The 18,466-nt window shown below is 34.8% G+C and overlaps 2 protein-coding genes and 1 long non-coding RNA gene across 6 annotated transcripts; 1 reads left to right on the forward strand and 2 right to left on the reverse strand.

The window, feature by feature from the left end:
• Window positions 1-371: 371 nt before the first annotated feature.
• LOC108838621 (meiosis-specific protein ASY2-like) lies at window positions 372-5,315 on the reverse strand. 3 transcript variants are annotated; one of them, XM_056988405.1, is made up of 3 exons: window positions 3,753-5,315; window positions 1,540-2,684; window positions 372-1,442 (listed from the first exon to the last, which is right to left on the reverse strand). In XM_056988405.1, exons 2-3 carry the CDS (start codon window positions 2,506-2,508, stop codon window positions 489-491), a joined length of 1,923 nt encoding a protein of 640 aa, XP_056844385.1. In that variant the 5' UTR covers window positions 2,509-2,684; window positions 3,753-5,315; the 3' UTR covers window positions 372-488. The 3 variants fall into 3 exon arrangements, with proteins under 3 accessions (XP_056844385.1, XP_056844384.1, XP_018467027.2); XM_056988404.1 differs by lacking the exon at window positions 3,753-5,315 and having other exon boundaries at window positions 1,540-2,462; window positions 2,550-2,950; XM_018611525.2 differs by lacking the exon at window positions 3,753-5,315 and having other exon boundaries at window positions 1,540-2,950.
• Window positions 5,316-6,599, forward strand: LOC130496379 (uncharacterized). Its single transcript, XR_008935484.1, has 6 exons — window positions 5,316-5,382; window positions 5,560-5,695; window positions 5,781-5,920; window positions 6,008-6,047; window positions 6,155-6,331; window positions 6,425-6,599. It is a non-coding gene; the product is annotated as an uncharacterized LOC130496379 (long non-coding RNA).
• Window positions 6,600-15,160: 8,561 nt separating this feature from the next.
• LOC108809275 (putative Myb family transcription factor At1g14600) lies at window positions 15,161-17,544 on the reverse strand. Of its 2 annotated transcripts, XM_018581419.1 has the most exons (7): window positions 17,153-17,544; window positions 16,577-16,653; window positions 16,445-16,481; window positions 15,998-16,136; window positions 15,735-15,858; window positions 15,616-15,645; window positions 15,161-15,516 (listed from the first exon to the last, which is right to left on the reverse strand). In XM_018581419.1, exons 1-7 carry the CDS (start codon window positions 17,325-17,327, stop codon window positions 15,286-15,288), a joined length of 813 nt encoding a protein of 270 aa, XP_018436921.1. In that variant the 5' UTR covers window positions 17,328-17,544; the 3' UTR covers window positions 15,161-15,285. The 2 variants fall into 2 exon arrangements, with proteins under 2 accessions (XP_018436921.1, XP_018436922.1); XM_018581420.2 differs by lacking the exon at window positions 15,616-15,645 and having other exon boundaries at window positions 17,153-17,532.
• Window positions 17,545-18,466: the final 922 nt, after the last annotated feature.

Consider the following 18,466-nt stretch of genomic DNA (forward strand, 5'->3'; position numbering starts at 1 on the left):
AAGTCAGCGACTAATCCCGTCTGCAAACATGTCGCGACCCAACGAGCCCAACCAGCGAGTAAAACTGCTTTTGGGAACCATGAAGTCAGCGACTAAACCGCCATCAGCGTGAAAACTAGGCGACCAGCGGCACGCCGGCAAAATCAGCGAGTAAAATCACTTGCGGAAGCCACGAAAGTCCGCAACCCGAGCCGCCTGCAAACATGTCGCGACCTGACGAGCCCAACCAGCGAGTAAAACTGCTTTTGGGAACCATGAAGCCAGCGACTAAACCGCCATCAGCGTGAAAACTAGGCGACCAGCGGCACGCCGACAAAAACAGTTTGAATTCAAAAACAAAAAGGAAGAAGCAGTCATAACCAGATATCCAATAAAGCCGAGACATAGTGAGTTCTGAATAATACAACAAAGGCTCCGCAGGGCCTCAAAAAAAAAACAACAACAGCAAAAGAAGACAACGTATTTAAAACATACAACAACATAGCAACTTAGTTGGCTGGGTCTTCCTTCTGATCCGAGGGGTCCTCCGCTCCAACCAAGTCTGCAGCAAGCGCCTCTCCGTCGACAGTCGGAGGAACAGTTGTCTCATTTGAAGTCGCATCCTTCCCTCTCCGACCCTCCTGAGCATCGATCGGACCCTCGGTCGTTCCCTGTTCTGCAACCGTCGGGGCCTTGTTGCGCTCCTTCATCATGATATCAAAAGAATCGTCTGGCGATTGCATCCTCGATAAAGTCCCCGAATCGATGATACTGTCATTCGACCCATACTTGTCGAGACCGGCAAGAACTTCCTCACTCACGAACGTGGATGGCAGAATAAGCGGAGAAAGAGAGAGATCAGATTCAGGAATGTCACCAACCTTGAGCTTATCCACCTCTACCTTGTACAACCCCTCCTGCACTCTGTAAAAATCAATCAACTCCTGAGAAACGTCATAGCCTTCCCCTTTTGCTAACTCGAGACACTTTCGAGTCCCGAACGCCTGACCATACAGGTTATGGGCCTCCTCGAAGGCGTCACGACGAACAGAGTAATCCCTAATACTGTCAAAACGACGCTTCGCCTTCACGACCATAGCCGTCTCAACTCTAACTCTCTCGAGTGTTACCTCGTAAACACGGGAATCCCTGAGCCTTCGCCTCTCCGAGATGAGTTTGGCGACTACAGCGTCCCTCTCCTTTTCCAAATCTTTCTTTCCCCTCTCTAGCGTAACCTTCTCGCGAGAAAGGGCCTTGACGGAGGATCGAGAGTTTAGCAGCTTGGTCTTCAAATCTTCAAACTTCACACGTAGGATTTCCTTGTCTTCAGCGTTTTTCGCGAGAACGCGGGAAAGCTCCAAATCCTTCGCGCGAGCCAACTCCTCAGCGGCTCCTAGCTGTGCTTGTGTCCGTCTCAGCTCGGTTTCGTACTTCTCCACCAGAAGGTTCATGCTTCCATCACTCTGTAGTATAAAGAAAAAGGGGGAAAAGTGAGAAGGAATTGAGCGACCAAAGGCAACTTGAGAGACGAGCCGAAATCCACCCTAAGGGAGAAATTACCTGTTTCCTAGCCTGAGCAGCCTTGATATACTCGTCCTTGAAAAGAAGGTCAGCAACTGGCGGAAGATCGATAGGTCCACCTTTCACTTGACGCGTCAGTTCAGCACACTGAACCGGATTGTAGATCAACGGAGTGTCCTCATCATACGAGAAGTTCACCCGATCGGGAAAATCCACGCGAGGCCCTCGCGTAGTGAAACTTCCAGAGGCGTCCACACTCGAAGAAGGAGCACTGCGCGACGCGCCTGCCTTCTTCCTTGGAGTCTTCTTCTGAGCCACGATAGGGACATCAGGAGCAGGAGTAAAGTCACCTCCCCTCTCTTCCCCGGGGCAAAAATCGTCAACAAGACCGCCGGGAGCAGTATCCGCCATTGGAGGATTCTCCTGGCGAGAAGAATGCCCCCTCTTTTGCTTCTTAGGTTGAGCTCCTGGAGACGCCTTCGCAGAAGGCCCGACAGCATCCTCATGACTCGCATTCGAGCCCTCGGTTTCCCTCTTAGAAGAAGCCTCACGAGATCTTTTCTTTTCTTTCTTCTTCTTCTTTGACAATTTCTGTTGCGCCATTTCCACGGGATCTTCAGGGAACTCTTCTTCAGGATGATCAGGCTCGTGCCTAACTTCAGAAGAACCGTTATTCCCTTCCTTTCCTTCTTCGCGATCAGCGGACGCAGGGCCATCCCTATCCGCGACTGGAGTCGCGACTGGAGAAGGGTCATCGTTCACCACTGCTGGTTCGTCGTCAACGACGGTAGCAGTCTTCTTCTTGCCCAACGATCTCATTTGCCCTTTCAGGATAGCACTCAAATCCGGAGTTTGCCTCATCTTTTTCGCCTTGTTCACGAGTGTCTGCTGCTTCCTTGTGAATAGCGATAAGCGTTTCTTCCCGGGGACGACTACGCAGGGTAATCTCGATCTCCAAACCTCTGCAAAAAGAAAGAGAGAAATAAGAATACTCACCAAGTAAAGCATAAACCGCGACTTGTCAAGAAAACAAGCAGGAAATTGAGTACCCTTAGCTACGCGCTCCTGACAGCGACGTATCCAATCAGCGCTAAGATCAGGCCACCGACGATGGCTAAGCGTCGCGATAGCTTGGGCGTGCTCGAAGAACTTCTCCGGATAGGCGATTGTATTTGGGTGACGGACTGCAAGACAAAAAAAAAAAAAAACAAAAACACAGTTAAGCATCAAGAAACTCAAGTAGTCTCGGGACAACTGCAAATCTACCAATTTCACGATCCCAAAGAACCGGGAAATCGTCTTTCGGCGGCTCATCAAACGCGTGCTCGTCCGCCTTAATGTAGAAGTAGTATCTCTGCCAATCTTTTGTCTTGTTCGGATGACCAGTCAGAACATTATAGGACGGGCGCATCTTTATCGAGTGTAACCCATAAGGCATAGGCCTCAAGAAAGTCAGCTCTTCGAAAGTCCTCACGCTCATCGGAATACTTACTTCAGCGGCCATAGCCATCAAAGCGACGGCGATCCTAAACGACCCATTCAGAAACTGAGTAATCGCTACACCCCGACGAAGCGTGTACTCCGTAATCAAACGCGGGATAGGGAACCACAACTTCGTATCCACGCCGAAATAAGACTCGTAGACGCACTGATATCCTTCAGGCGGCGACCAAGGCCTCTGCCTGACAGACGGAATGAGATAAGTCACCCCGATAGCTCCACAGCTCTTTAACAAATGCTTCACACTGCTGTGAGTGGAGAAGCTTGGGAACACGTTCCTCCAAGACTGACCCCCCGCTCGAGGATCACGCAACGTATCGCGAGAAATCGCTGGAAGCTCCTCGAAGATGTCGCCGGAGACGTAACGTGTGGGCTTGTACTCCGGGGGATCAACACTCTCTTCGCGGAGTCGATACTTCGGGATCCTAAACTTTCGCGCCTGCGCCTCGAGACCCTCGTTCCCAGTACCTACGCGAGAGGAACCAACGTTCCCTTCTGCCCTCGCCGCACCGACCCCTTCCGGCGTTCCAACTACCATCGGATCTGGCTCCGGGATCGCGTTGGTCGCGACATCATTCGGCGCCCTAACCTCCTCCGGATCGGAAGCGCCGGCGACAGCTTTCCCCTTTTCCTCTCGGGATAGCCTTTTCCCAGACGCCATGGCGACCCACAAACGATGAGACCTCACCGGCGAGCTTAGAGAGAGAAAATAAAAAAAAAAGCTAGAGAGAAGGGAGAGCAAAGAGAGATACCTGAAGCTGCAGAGAAGAATGATAAAAGAAGAGCAGAACTATCTTTTTATAGCAAAAAGAAGGGCACGACTCCCAAAGCATCATTATTAGGTCTAAATAGGCCTAAACGGGCCTTAATCAGGCCTGAAACCTCTCTCTCATCGCTCGCAGCGGTCACATCACGCAATCAAACCGGGGATTAGGAGTTAATCAAACCGGCCCAAACCGACAGGGTTAAGTCGTACCGAAAGCAAACCGGTGTAAACCAGCGGGAATCCTTGAGAGAGAGATACGCGACCGAACGAGCATCCTGGCGAGTAAGGGCCGCACTCGGAAGACCAAAGAAGCTCGCAACTCGACGGTTGAAGACAAGGAGGAGTGCTGCGACCAGCCGAGTTAACCAGCGAGTAAAATCTTTTTTGAGAAGGTTCAAAAAGGTGTTTTTACTCGGCTAAATGAGATTGTCTCGGAGGCTACCAAGTTGTACCGGCGAGTAAAATCGCTCTGGAGCCAGGAGTAAACGGTGCGACCAAACAAGTGAACTCAGCGACTACACTCGCCTTCGAGAGCAGTGCTAAATGTCACGACCAGATGAGTAAACCAGCGACTAAAATCGTGTCTCGAAGCCACAAAGTTACACGCGACCAGAGGAGTACAGTAGGCGAGTAGAATCGCATTTTTTTTTGAGGCAAAACACGGCGCGACCAAACGAGCAAAGCAGGCGAGTTAATTCGATCTTAGAAGCAGCACTCGATGTCGCGACCAAACCCGAAGAATAAGATCTTTCTCGGAAGCCATGTGCGATGCCACAAACCAGCGAGTAGAACCGCTTGCAGAAGCCACGAAATCATATCGCGACTAAGTGAACCGAACCAGTGAGTAGAACCGTCCTTTGAATCATGTCGCGACGAAACAGCCTGGCTAGCGAGTAGAGTCGCTCTCCGAGGGTTCGAGGGCGAAGACCAGCGAGTAAAGGAGACTCGACGACAGCAGCAAACGTCGTAAGGTCCCCAGACCAAAACTCACGGATTCACCAAACCCATCCAGCTAACAGTCCGTCAGGATTAGACTGGCGTTAATCAACAGACGAACTGGGGGGGGACTTACTGTAGGAGGAGGATTACACCCCTCCAAGGGCCCGGTAAATCAGTAAAACACGCCCTGTTGACCGCTGGACGACGAACAGACGATGGGCCGATAAGCGCGGCCCAGGAAGAGATTACCGCGACCAAACGACTAAACGACAGCAGGCCCATTTGGTCGGTACATCGACAAAGCCCATCCAGAAGAGAGGGATTAGGGCAAACTCGAAGAGAAGGTCTATAAAAGGAAGGGGAGAAACGACGTAGAGGGGATCGACACTTTTACACAATCACAAGACGGCTAGATCTAGGGTTTTCACTCATCTCTATCCGTTATCTTGTACCGTTCCCCGGCTAGCTCTTCGAGCTCTGTCTTGTCTTTCTCTTTACATTCCCATTGTAACCAAGTCCTGACATCTTCATCTATAAAACGTCTTTGTTAGACCCACAGACGAGTTCTTCGTCTTCTCTTTACTAGTTTCGACCGAACTCGGTTCTAACAATCTCCAACAATGGCGAGTTCCTCCATCTTGCTTGCTAATTTACAAGCTAACCGCTGCTTAGACACTGTGAGATTAGAAAAGAAAATTCTTCTTTATCACCTTGATTGAATGTTTTAGAGTTATCCGATTAAGTTCTTGCCTGGAATCTACAAGTTTTCGGTGATCAATGCTTTATGATAGATTTTTTTTGTTCAAGCTTTATGATAGATTTATCTTATTATTATGGCTTTATGTTTATTTCAGTTTCAGTGATTGAGAGTAATGAATGGCGGGAGACACATTTAAAGCACTTACAAACCTTGTGTGCTCATGTTTGTTAGGAATCGGTGATAGCTTTCTTTTTCTCTAGCTTATAGAGAAAGTTTGTATCAAACAAATAGTAAGTTTTGCGTTTACGCCTATATCTAAAGACAATCGTATAGCTAAATTAGCATGGTAAATACTTTAATGGTTGGTTGGTGCAGATTTTGAAGCTTGCTTTGGACAATGATTGATTGTGGCATACTCAGGATGATCTGCAAGTTGGACTCAAAGACCTACAAGACTTTCTGAAACCAACGTAACAAGTGAATTCTTACCAGGATATTTGATCGATATAGTCAATGTGAGAACTTACTTCCCTTTTGCTTGTGGTGTCCTTAAATGTTTTATGTTTTAATCTTTTGGGATTTGACCCCTTTTTTCTTATCAGAAACACCAGAAGCTAGGACAAGCATTTTTTACCATTACATGTAAACATGTTTCTACTGTTCAATATCTTGCTTTTCCTGTATGATCGGAGCTTCAAACTCACATAACATGTTCTGAAAGGACTGTGATTGGTGATTGGTGAAAACAGTAATGCTGGAACCATCAGGCCAACAAGACTTGGAGAGCAGTCAAAACTCATTGAATTTGGTACAATGCATTGTCTCTGTGATCTTGCTGATGCACAAGGACATCAAAGTCAAGGAAGATATTATCACCATCCAAGTCAGAGATTGAATTGGTTCTGCACAACGTTATCACACTGCAGGTGGCCATTTGTTCTTTTTCCTATTCTCTTATCGTTATATATTGCAAATCCATGTTTCTGATTGTGTTTTTACCTCTTTGATTTTCTTTGCAGTCCTCCGATCTTGACTGTAGCCATATGATGAAAACCACAGAAGAGCAACTTAGGATTGCATCTAATAGCTTAATAAGCTGTGCAACAATATAATGATTTGTGCTCTCGGTGTAAAAACTATATGACTTTCCTTTTTTTAATTTGGGAAAGCACCAATTTAAAGTACACAATTTTGATAAAGATATGACTTTTCTTTGCTTACTTGAGAAAGCACCAACTTAAGTACACAATTTTGCTATGCAATACGAAAGCTCTGATTCATGGCTTGAACATGCTCCATGACTAGCTCTAAGTGTGCTTCCAAAAGGCCATGAGTTCAGGCAATATTTTGCTGTTGGCCCCACAAGTTTCTAACTCAGATACATGACAAAAGAAGTATCTGTTGGAAACTCAAAACTAATTAGATTTTTTTTGTCACAACAAACTAATTATATTCCTAGATATAACAAGTAAAATAATAAATATTTAGTGAAAAAACTTAATTAACTTCAACTTGGTAAAAAATATTTAGAAAATAGCAAATTAGTTAGTTGTAGATTAGATAATCTAAAATATATAAATTTCAAAAATACATAGAAAATTTCAAAAAAAAAAAATATGTTTATAATATTGTTCTTCAAATTTCATCAACAAAATAAATAAGAAAATTTCATACGACAAAAAAATATTATGAAAAAGAGAGTTCAAGATCGGTAAAGTTTATAAGGTCAAATTTGGATGGAAACTAAGCAAAATAAAAACAAACAAACAGTGAAATACAAAATAAAAGCAAACAAATAGTGAAAGCTCATTAATAAACCTTTCCACATGATTAAAATAATCAAATTATCATGTTAAATGTTGCCAACAATTATAACTCAGACGAAAGCATGACGGAAACTTTTCAGACACAAACTCTGTCGTTTATTTCAAAAACCTAAGCTTATGATATTTTGCAGCGGAACCATCAGATTGAAGAATCAACACATTAAGTTAATGAGTCAATGTTTGGATAATGACAATCCAGAGACTCATTACATTGAAGTGTTAAATCATTACTTCTTTCATCACAAATCTATCAAAGGACTTAACCATCTTCACCAATCCGCATATGGGAACTATCAAAGTGGTATATTAATATTGTGGAGAGGCAATTTTGAAGAGGAAAAATATTTTTTCTTCAAACAAGATAATCACAGAAACAAACACAAGTATTTGCATTTTTTCCTTCTAGAACTCAGCTTTATTTTATGTTTAAATTTCAACTGATTTTACTTTGTTATGACTATTATCTTCTTATTATACTTTTATTGACTCGATCAATCACAACTATTTATGTTATTTCATATTGACCTAACCAACTTCAAAACAAAGTAATACACTGTTATCGCTAAAAATGGATAAAAAAATTATCATTCTCTTTTAACATATATTCATCTTCATATTTTACAGATTTTTTTTACTAAAACCATAAAATAAATTATAAATTCATATAAGAATAAAACATACGAACCCGGCGCGTAGCGCCGGAAAACCACTAGTTATTACTAAACTTCACCTCTTACATTATTTTATTAATTTTTCACACATAACCTATATTCTCCCACTTATCTCATTAAGGATGCTCTAATTAAGATCCATAATTAGTCTGTTTAGGTTAAAGTATTTAAATGATACTCTCTTTTTCTAAGTGTCACTTTAGACTTGTGTATACAGATTAAAAATCATTTAATTTTGTATATTTTCTATATAAAAATATCAATATCAACACACCTACTCATATTTTAACTAATAGAAAAATAAACTAGAAAATAAATTTAATAAATCTATATTATTAAAATATAAGTACACTTTGAAAATACCCCTAAGTTTTTAAAGTTATTTACATTAGAATGCCAATGAAGTAATAAATTACTTTTCTTTAATTATAGTTGTATTTTCTGATTTATAAATGCATTTTCTTTAATTATAGATGTCTTTATTGAACCTATATTTAAGTATGTTTGTCTTTTTCCAATTTAAATAATAGATTTTGTTAATCAAATCTTTACAAAAATAGATTTCCCAATATACTTCGTTTTAACATATTAATTATTTTTAATATTTATTAGTATAAATAATAAAATAAAAATCACACATCATAATCAATTTATATAACATATAAATAAAATATAAAATAATTTATTCATATATTATTAGTATAATGGTTTTATAATATAAGTCTAATTAGTTATAAATATTGGTTTTATTTATGTGATACATTGTGATATAATAGACGATCAAAATCACAAATATAACTATTCAAAGTAATAAATAAAATTGTTATGTTTTAAAATGTTCTATTAATAATTATGTAATACATTTTAATTTACATATATATGTGTGTGTGTGTGTGTGTGTGTGTGTGTATATTATACCAGTAATACAAATAAACAATTAAAATGAAAGCAAATATTTATACCGTCACAGATCAAACTCTAGAAATAAACAAAAACAGTGCTAAATTATTTTTCTTTAACAAATTTATTTTGATAGAAATTATAGTTCCAAATAAGTTTATATATTTTATGTATTTATAAGTTTATTTTATTTGGGATGCTAAAATTTTTGAATTGGAAAAAATATGACCCACCTCTATATTATTTTAATTAAGAAATTTAAATTTTATATCAAAATATTTTATTAAGCTTTTAAATTTAATTTTTATTATAACTGCAAAAATTAATTTTCAATCTGGATTTATGTGTAAATATTACAAATTCATCATTTAATATAAACAAAAAACTAAAAACCGAAAATAAATACCCGCCCGATCGGGCGGGTCAATGTCTAGTTCTGCATTAAAATGTTAAAACGATACTTATTTTGCAAGAAAAAAAAATTTCTATAACAATACTTAACATGAAACGAAACAGAAGGAGTAAATTTTAGTATTAAAAGTGATTTTTAATGTAACGTGAGTAAAAATAACCACAACGAATAGTGGTATATGGACACCCAAATTGGGGCGATTATGATGTGTTACAATGTGGTATAATAGTCAGGATCCAAATTAGTTTATTCTAAGCTTATAATAAGTTAAGTCCACGATACAAAAAATCTGCTTTGTGAAGGAAGATGATGGCAATATCACCCTTGGTGTAAGGGTCATCACAATATTATGTCTAAAACAATCATTTTTCCTTTTTGTTCTATTTATCGTTAAACAATCTTCTAAGTTAAAATTATGTTTTAACCATATATCTTCTAAAAATAAGAAAAGCTAAATTACTCAATCATTTTTTATGACGTCCTTGAATATGAAATTATGAATGCAAGTTTTATAACCACACTGCAAATTGATATCCAAAAAGTCTTAATCTGAAAGCCCGAAAGTCTGAACCTAATTAAACTGAAAAACTAAATGCCTAATATAAATTGGTTACTCTATTATTTTAATCTTAGTATTAATTAGTTTCTGTTTAGAAAAATTTACAAGTTAAATAATTAATTCTATTATGTTATAGTACATAATATTTGCACAATATAAATTGGGCTCAAAGTTACAGTAGAAGATTAGCGAACCTTACAATGTTAATTAACTTTATGATTAACTCATGGACTTGGCAGAGTACGGATGGAGAGAGTGCTAATATCACAAAATGGCATGTAAAGCAGCCGACAGCCCAGTACTACATGTACATGGACCCGAGCCATACCACGATGTTTAATTATGGGTTAAGGTTTTTAAGAGAACAAAAAAAAGAACCAAAATAATTCATCATAAAAAATTGACATAATTTGGCAAAAGCAATAAGCAGTTAATATATTTGAAAAGAACATGTTACACTACAAATCCCATTGGACGTGGAGGAGCTATGTGGTGGTAAGGGGTCAGTTGACCCCTGTGATTTTTATAAAAAGTGGATTTCATTTATATATGTATTATAGGTAGTTGTTATAATATTTTGTTAAAAACTTTTGGTTTGATCCCCATAACTCAAGATCAATTTTTTTTTAAACCATCTTTGTATCTTCTTAATAATATTACATAGATAACTTATGTGAAATGTATTACAGGCTCCGATCCGCCACTGCTATTGACAACGTATAAAAATATTCATTCAGTCTGTGCAATCTTATATAGTTCTATCTCCGATCAAGTGCAATCAAAGGCGGACCTATAACTACAAAAAATGATGTCAGTTAACACACCTTAAAATATAAAAACGCCTAATTTGTTAATCTATTTGAATTGAATTTCGTTAGTTCTAGTGGTGTTTTCACTTTGGCTGACACCCCTTAACCGGATTCAAAACCATGTGACACTATATTTTTACTTTATTTTTGTCTAAGAGTTACCCATTTACTTTGATGCATGTTTAAAATAAGTTTAGATCCATCATTAAGTGCATCGATCTTCTCGTAATCTGGATTGGGTTTGCGAGTTTACTTAAAAGTTCCGACGTTGATATTCATAGTTGATCTTTCACAAAAGATGTAACATTCAAGATTTTTGTCATACAGATAACTAGAGAGTTGATAGAAATGGATATACAGAGAATGTTAATGTTGTATAAGTCGCACCAAACAAAAACTATTGCAAAAACACATTGTATTCTTACCTGGAATTAGGGGTCACCAATTGAGCGGTCTGCTGACTCATTTCAACTCCATTTTCAATAATAGAATGAACATCCCCTTCTTATTATTTGAGTAGCACTATTAGTAATGAACTTTGGCTTAATGAATGATTAACAAAAATGCGATTACTTATGTGGCAGTTACATAGCATTTCTCAATTTACTTATTAAAATAGACATAATTTACTAGAATATTTATAATAGAATGCCATTAGACATATTTGTTATATTATGTACTGTTACATATAAACAAAGAAATATTAATAGGTTAATTTAGATGGACCAAACATAATTTAAATATAAACTGGACTGATACATTATTTGTTTGGCTGTCATATATCGCTTAAATACTCTTTAAATATGATTAAAAATATCACTATGTCATATATGACTTTTATTTGATTCACAACTTCTAATATATATATATATATATATATATATATATATATATATATATATATATATATCTTCTAATATATATGATGCTAAATACTGACATAATATAATCCACTTCTATATATCTAAATTAACCATATAATATACCAACATATTATACATGAAAGTGAAGTTGTCATTTATAGGTTTACATGTATATATATAATGCCAAGTCAAAATATATGCCTTATTAACTTGACCAGTAAAACCAGTCGGGTTAATATAATTGGTACTCGGTTAGGGAGAACCAGACTATTTACTGTAAATTAATTCGATTTGTTTAAAATATATTTTCAATGGTTTTGATGAATCACTGTTGAAAAAAATATATTTTCTTCGTACTATAACCTTAATATCTGAATCACTATTGAAACAAATAAATTTTCTTTATTTTTATATTTTTTCATGGTCAAAAAATATTTTTAAAACTATATTCCAAATTATCGTCTATACATACATCATATAGTTGACGATGATTTGAATATATATTTAGAACTTTAATAAGCAGATATAATTTGTTTTTATCTCTTAATTGATTGTACGATATTAAATTTAGTCTTTGCAGTCCCTTAATTTAAGCTCCAAGATTTTTTTAACTAAGCAATCAACATAAATGGTGAAATGCAAATAATTTTGACCATATAAATTATTGGATTCCTTAATATTGTCAAATCTCATAGTCAATATTGTTTCCTAGAGTCAAATCTCATAGTTAATATCTTCTCCTATTTGTTGATTTATTAGTTATAATACTTTTCAAAAAAATTAAATTATAAACTAAAATTTAGGGATTATTAGGATTAAAATTTTGGGGATAGAATATTCGTTTTATTTCAAATCTAAATGGAACTAACACTATCAGTTATCACTATATATATATGACTTGAACTAATATTTACAGTGCCTTTTAGTGAATTTCTAAACGTAAGTTTAGGTTTCTTACTTTTCAAAGTGAGCTCTAATGAGCTATATGTTAAAACTATATTCCAAATTATCGTCTCTACATACATCATATAGTTGACGATGATTTGAATATATATTTAGAACTTGAATAAGCAGATATAATTGGTTTTTATCCCTTAATTGATTGTACGATATTAAATTTAGTCTTTGCAATCCTTTAATTTAAGCTCCAAGATTTTTTTAACTAAGCAATCAACATAAATGATGACATGCAAATAATTTTGACCATATAAATTATTGGATTCCTTAATATTGTCAAATCTCCTAGTTAATATTTTCTCATATTTGTTGATTTCTTAGTTATAACACTTTTCAAAAACAATAAATTATAAACTAAAATTTACTGATTATTACAATTAAAAATTTGGGGATAGAATATTCGTTTTATTTCAAATCTAAATGGAACTAACCCTATCAGTTATCACTATATAAGTATATATACATGACTTGAACTAATATCTACGGTGCCTTTTAGTGAATTGCTAAACGGAAGTTTAGGTTTCTTACTGTTCAGAGTGAGCTCTAATGAGCTATACGTTAAAACTATATTCCAAATTATCGTCTATACATATATCATTTTGTAGATGATGATCTGAATATATATATATATATATATATATATATATATATTTAGAGCTTGAATAAACAGATGTGATTGGTTTAATCTCTTAACTGATGGTACAATATTAAATTTAATCTTTGTAATCCCTTAATTTAAGTCCCATGACTTTTTTAACTAAGCAATCAACATAAATGGTGACATACAAATAATTTTGACCATATAAATTATTAGATTTCTTAATATTGTCAAATCTCATAGTTAATATTGTTTTCTAGGGTTAAATATCATAGTTAATATTGTTTCCTATTTGTTGATTTCTTAGTTATAATACTTTTCAAAATTTTAAATTATAAACTAAAATTTTGGGATTATTAGGATTAAAATTTTGGGGATAGAATATTCTCAAATCGAGGTGAAAATAACCCTATCAGTTATCACTATATATACATGACTTGAACTAATATCTACGGTACGACAACTTTCCTATCAGTTATCACTATATATACATGACTAGGGTGTTCAATTTCTTCTTGACACCTTCTTACGGTTTATACAAAACAACCAACCATCATTATAAGATTGGCTTTATATTTTTAGTATCTATTAACTAAAATTTATAATTTATTTTAGTCTATTCATCATGTGCAAGGCGCAGGTTACCACCTAGTTGTTATTTAATATATCAGTCTATTGAACGAGATTAACATAGATAATATGAGTTAAATCTTAAGCTTGATCTTCTTAGAATTAAAACTATATATATATATATATATATATATATATATATCTTGATGATTGAGATTTTGTTCTGTGTTTTAACTTTATAATTTCAATATAGTAATATAGAAATTATCTTTTCCAGAAAAATATCTAGTTTCAGAAGAAACAATATAAATTAGACATGTTAAAGTTTATTTTATATTTCTAAATTTTGAATAAATTTTATTATTTTATTATTTGATTATTTTTTAGAACATGAATTAACCCATGATAAAAATGTTATGAATTTGAATTTATATACTGAATCTGCTGAATTAGTTCTTGAAAAACTCAAGCTTATCACAAGTTGAGCTTAACTGAATTGGTTAACTCATTTTGACAACAAATAAGGGTTTAATAACAAAATTGAGTTTTAAAGAGGCATGTATAGTGATTGAATTTACTTTTTATAAGAGCATTTCCAATGTATGTATTTATATTTTCTTATAAAATAAATATTTCTATTATAGAGATAAATTTGCTCTAATGTACATCTTTATAATAGAATTTCTCTATTTTAGAAAAAAATATATAGGAATATTACTTTTTGTCTCTGTATTTAGAGGTGGAAATAGCATATTTCTGTATTTTCTTCTATAAGTAGAAGAACTCTATTATAGAAATAAACATTGGATCAAATCTACTTTATAATAGAGATTTTTTATTTTAGAAAAAATATAGAAATAAAAATAGAAGTGAATCGGTGACGGTGTAAAGTAAGTTGAGTTTGCTGGTTTTGATTTGATCTATGTTAAAAATTTCTCAGTTGTTTTGTATTTTAATTATGGATGGCATAAAAAAAATATTATCTGCATTAGGCATGAAATTAGATTGGGCCGGGCCACGAAATCAACTTCCTCTGTTTCAAGGTTGAAACAATGCTTGTGCAATTCTCGGCAAAGGGAATACGTTGTCTTATCCATTCAAAAGCGTGCTTGTTTAATTCAAAGTTGTTATTGTCTCTCGTTGTAGCTCAACGCGGAACAGCTTCCAGCTTAGAAACTTCAAGTTTCTGGTATGAAACATACCAGAATCATAATTCAGGACACAGTAACATCAAGAAAAACTTGTGAAACAGAGAAAATCACCAATGAATATTAATCGCATGGTTTTTTATGACTCTTTAATATATTTTTTTTGTTAGCAGCTATTTTTTGTTTTTAAAAGATATTTTCATCTTTTGACTATTTTACCAAGAGAAAAGGTCACAACATTAGTTCAGAAAATTGAATATTTCTGACAGGATATAGAATCAGTATAAATTAATTTTCTCTACCTTTTTGTCGTCAACTGATTTTTATCTTCCACATGAAAAATCAACATACTATTTTTTAGGATTAAAGTTGTGTCGCTATTTTTACATTGTAGCTGTATTTCATTGTTACTGTATTTTTCTCGGTGTTCTAAAAATCAACGTAAATCTAACATTTATTTTCAAGATTTTCATTAACTTTAAATCTCGGAAAACAAGAAATCCAGAACAAAAATCTGAATGTTCCGCAGCAAACTAATCTAAGAAACAAGTATATTATTTATCGATTTCAGCTACCGAGGAGAGAAATTGAAAGTTCAAGGTTAAGATCAATCTTTGGTGAAGAACCCAAGCAATCTTTGAAGATGAATGGTGCAGAACATGTGGAGACGGCTTCACTCGTTTCGCTCACTGATGATCCGTTGCTTCTCCAATGATGATGATTCAACGACAGAGACAACGACAATTCTTCTTCTTCTTGTTCGTGTTCTTGCCAAGTGTTCTTCTCCTTCTCTGTTTCCTGTTGAGCCCAAAAGACGAGGAGATAAATTACTAAACCGGACAAGATTCGGCTCATGTTACTCCAATTTCAATCAAACCGGGTTAAGATAAACCAAACCTTAATCCCCCAACATGGTATCTTGCAGATCTAAGTTCCAATATTATCATTGTTCATTATTAATATTTGAGAGTATATTTTTATAATCAGATGAAATTTCATGTTGACAAAATATACACCTTGTGGAAATGATTTGATCGAAACGTCGTCGTTTCTTTCGTCTTCTTCATGTTCATGATCTGAAGGAAGTCAGCATCATCATCACCACTAGACTCTGAAGTCTGCTCCTTTCCTCTTCCTCCTCTGTACCAAAGTAAATATATAAAAAACAATAAAAAGGACAATTCAAATGCAGACAAAAGAGTATAATATGATAGCTTTTCTGATACAAAATTAAAAACTTGTCAGGAAATATATAAAAAATATAATAAATAAAATTTACCTAAGAAAAGAATGTGAAGAAAGAGGGAAGGAGTGAAAACCCAAAAGACAATCATTCCTTGTGTGTAAAGACAAGTTGTCATGAAGATGATCTTCTTCAGTCTCTTGTCTTCTTCTTATTGAAGATGAAGAGCTTTCCTCTGTCCCAAAAAAAAAAGAATTTAAGTAAATGACCTTAATGAATATTCTCTTGATCTATATAAATAGCAATACCCATTTTCTTGTTTAAAAAAAACATATGTATTTATGACAATTGTCTTATGAATCATGACACTAGGCCAATAGTACATACTACAAACAGAAACAGTAAAACAATTAAATTCCATCTATTATTATAGTTTTGATGTTAACAGTTCAAATTAAAATCAACGGTCCCATACTTTCGAAAATCATATCATTTCAGAGTATTTATGGAAATTAATAAACACAGCGGAGAAATATACATTACCTGGTTTCCCCAAAGTAAGTTTAGAACCTCTATACATCTGTTATATGTGGTAATAAAAGTGAAGAGAAAAGGTGATTAAATATTCAGGATATTATGATAAGAGAAAAAACTAATGTTTGGTAAAATTACTACCTGGAGATGGCTCTTGACATGTGAAATTGTGAGTCCCTTCACATCCATCATCTTAAGAACAAGCTTTGGAGTGGCTCCTGTTTCATCAAACCCAACAAAAATACAAAAAGAGAAAGAAAAAAAAAGTTAGAAAGGTATATGATAATTCTTTATGACGACTATTCAAAAAATAATAATGAGAAATTGCAATACTTATAAAACAAAATCAGACAACAAAAAATATCCAAACTTTGATATATGAATGGAACCAATAACCAAAAGTGTGAAGCTTGGTTTAAAAACATGAGCGCGAGATGATCCGTCAATATAATGACACGATGAACAAGCGATAAAGTTTCAAACTTTCTAAGTTAGATCCAAGAAACTCAAACTTGAAGGTATGTATGAACGAAGCAAAGGAAAGCACAAGTGTGAAAACTTCGTCTAAAAAACATGACAAAGATGATTTATGAAAAGAAAAGGATGAGAATCTTTTTATAAAATATCGTGAAAAATCCTCACTTTAAGACGTGTGAATAAAAACAAAGTAACAAAAAACGCATATTTTCGAAAGATTCGAGGAGAAAATGGACGTACGATGTTGGCCACCGAGCATATCTACAGCGTTAACGAAACACCGGTGGAGATCTGGCGTCCATCTGAGCCGAGGCACTGGAGACCGTACGTATGGCCTAACTCCACCACCTCTATGACCGTTAAATCCAACGCCGTTGTAGTTTCCGTCACCGTTTCTCCCAGCAGCTTTACCCATTTTCTAAAGGTATCAGTCCCAAGAGCCCTAGAGAACCCCAAGAACAAGAAGTTTGAGTTTATTTTTTTTCTTCAAAACACAAAACTGAAGAAAGAGAAACGAAGAGTCCAGAGAGAGGGAGAGAGAGAGAGAGAGGATTCGTGGCTATGTTGGATTAAAAGAGTAAGTTTTTTTGTTTTCTGATTTGGTTTTTCTGACTTTTTCTAAAAGATGACTGACTCTTTTTCCATCTATTCTCTTTGTCTTTTTTGGATGCACTCATACTTTTATATCTCTATACATATATCTTTGCATGAAGCCAAATAACAGTAATAATAATTTAAACTTTACAAAATTTCATTTAATTTTTGTTTGCCGGATATTTCATTGTAGGTGTGTTTAAAACTGGAATTAATTTAATTTAATACCTTTTGATTGGTTTTAGAAACACAATCATCTAAGTAGATCAAATGGAGTTTATGTTATTTTTAAATCAGTCATACATGTTTAGTACGGTTTGGGTTTTGGTTTGGGTTCAAATTGTGTTAAAGATGTTACATCTTAGAACAAATCTACACTAAAAGAGTTAAACACACATAGAATAGATAATTTTTTGTTTATGAATTGTTCATGATATAGTGATGATTTGACGATTCATAAATTTCGTAAAGTCAATTTTTGGTCACTTATTTAGACAATGAATACTAGCAAAATAGAAAGAATAAAAATATGATTCCAAAAATCCAAGATTTTGATCGTAAAGTTGGTGAGCTTATTAGCATTAGTCAACTTCACGATTCTTGATCAATATATAATATAACTAATGGATATTTTTTTCAAAAAATAAATGAAAAAGATGTAAATGACCAGCTGGAATGTTGTTACTTTATAACCTTTTTTATTCAAAGAGTGAGGTGACATGTGTTTTTGACCTAGCTACAAGGATATACATATTCTACAAAATTGTAATCAACTAATCATACGCAAATCACTATGACTTTAGTTACATTAGTCTAGACTCTTGACCCCATTTAGTATTATCTTAATTTTTTAATAGTTTAGAGAGAATCATTGCATGTCGACGTACCAGAAATTTACTCATAGCTTTACTTCTTTTTTTTCCATCGACGCATAGTATACAACTTTTTTTTTGAACTTGA

This window comes from Raphanus sativus, chromosome 6 (assembly GCF_000801105.2).
Source record: "Raphanus sativus cultivar WK10039 chromosome 6, ASM80110v3, whole genome shotgun sequence".
In the NCBI taxonomy this organism is placed as follows: domain Eukaryota; kingdom Viridiplantae; phylum Streptophyta; class Magnoliopsida; order Brassicales; family Brassicaceae; genus Raphanus; species Raphanus sativus.

Coding starts and splice junctions, on each gene's coding strand:
- LOC108838621 (XM_018611525.2), bottom strand. CDS start 2,814: ATGAGCCGCCGAAAGACGATTTCCCGGTTCTTTGGGATCGTGAAATTG. Junction 1,443..1,539: donor CTGCTCAGGCTAGGAAACAG/GTAATTTCTCCC, acceptor TTTATACTACAG/AGTGATGGAAGCATGAACCT.
- LOC108809275 (XM_018581419.1), bottom strand. CDS start 17,327: ATGGGTAAAGCTGCTGGGAGAAACGGTGACGGAAACTACAACGGCGTT. Junction 16,137..16,444: donor ACTTACTTTGGGGAAACCAG/GTAATGTATATT, acceptor TTTTTGGGACAG/AGGAAAGCTCTTCATCTTCA. Junction 15,859..15,997: donor TCTTCACATTCTTTTCTTAG/GTAAATTTTATT, acceptor ACTTTGGTACAG/AGGAGGAAGAGGAAAGGAGC.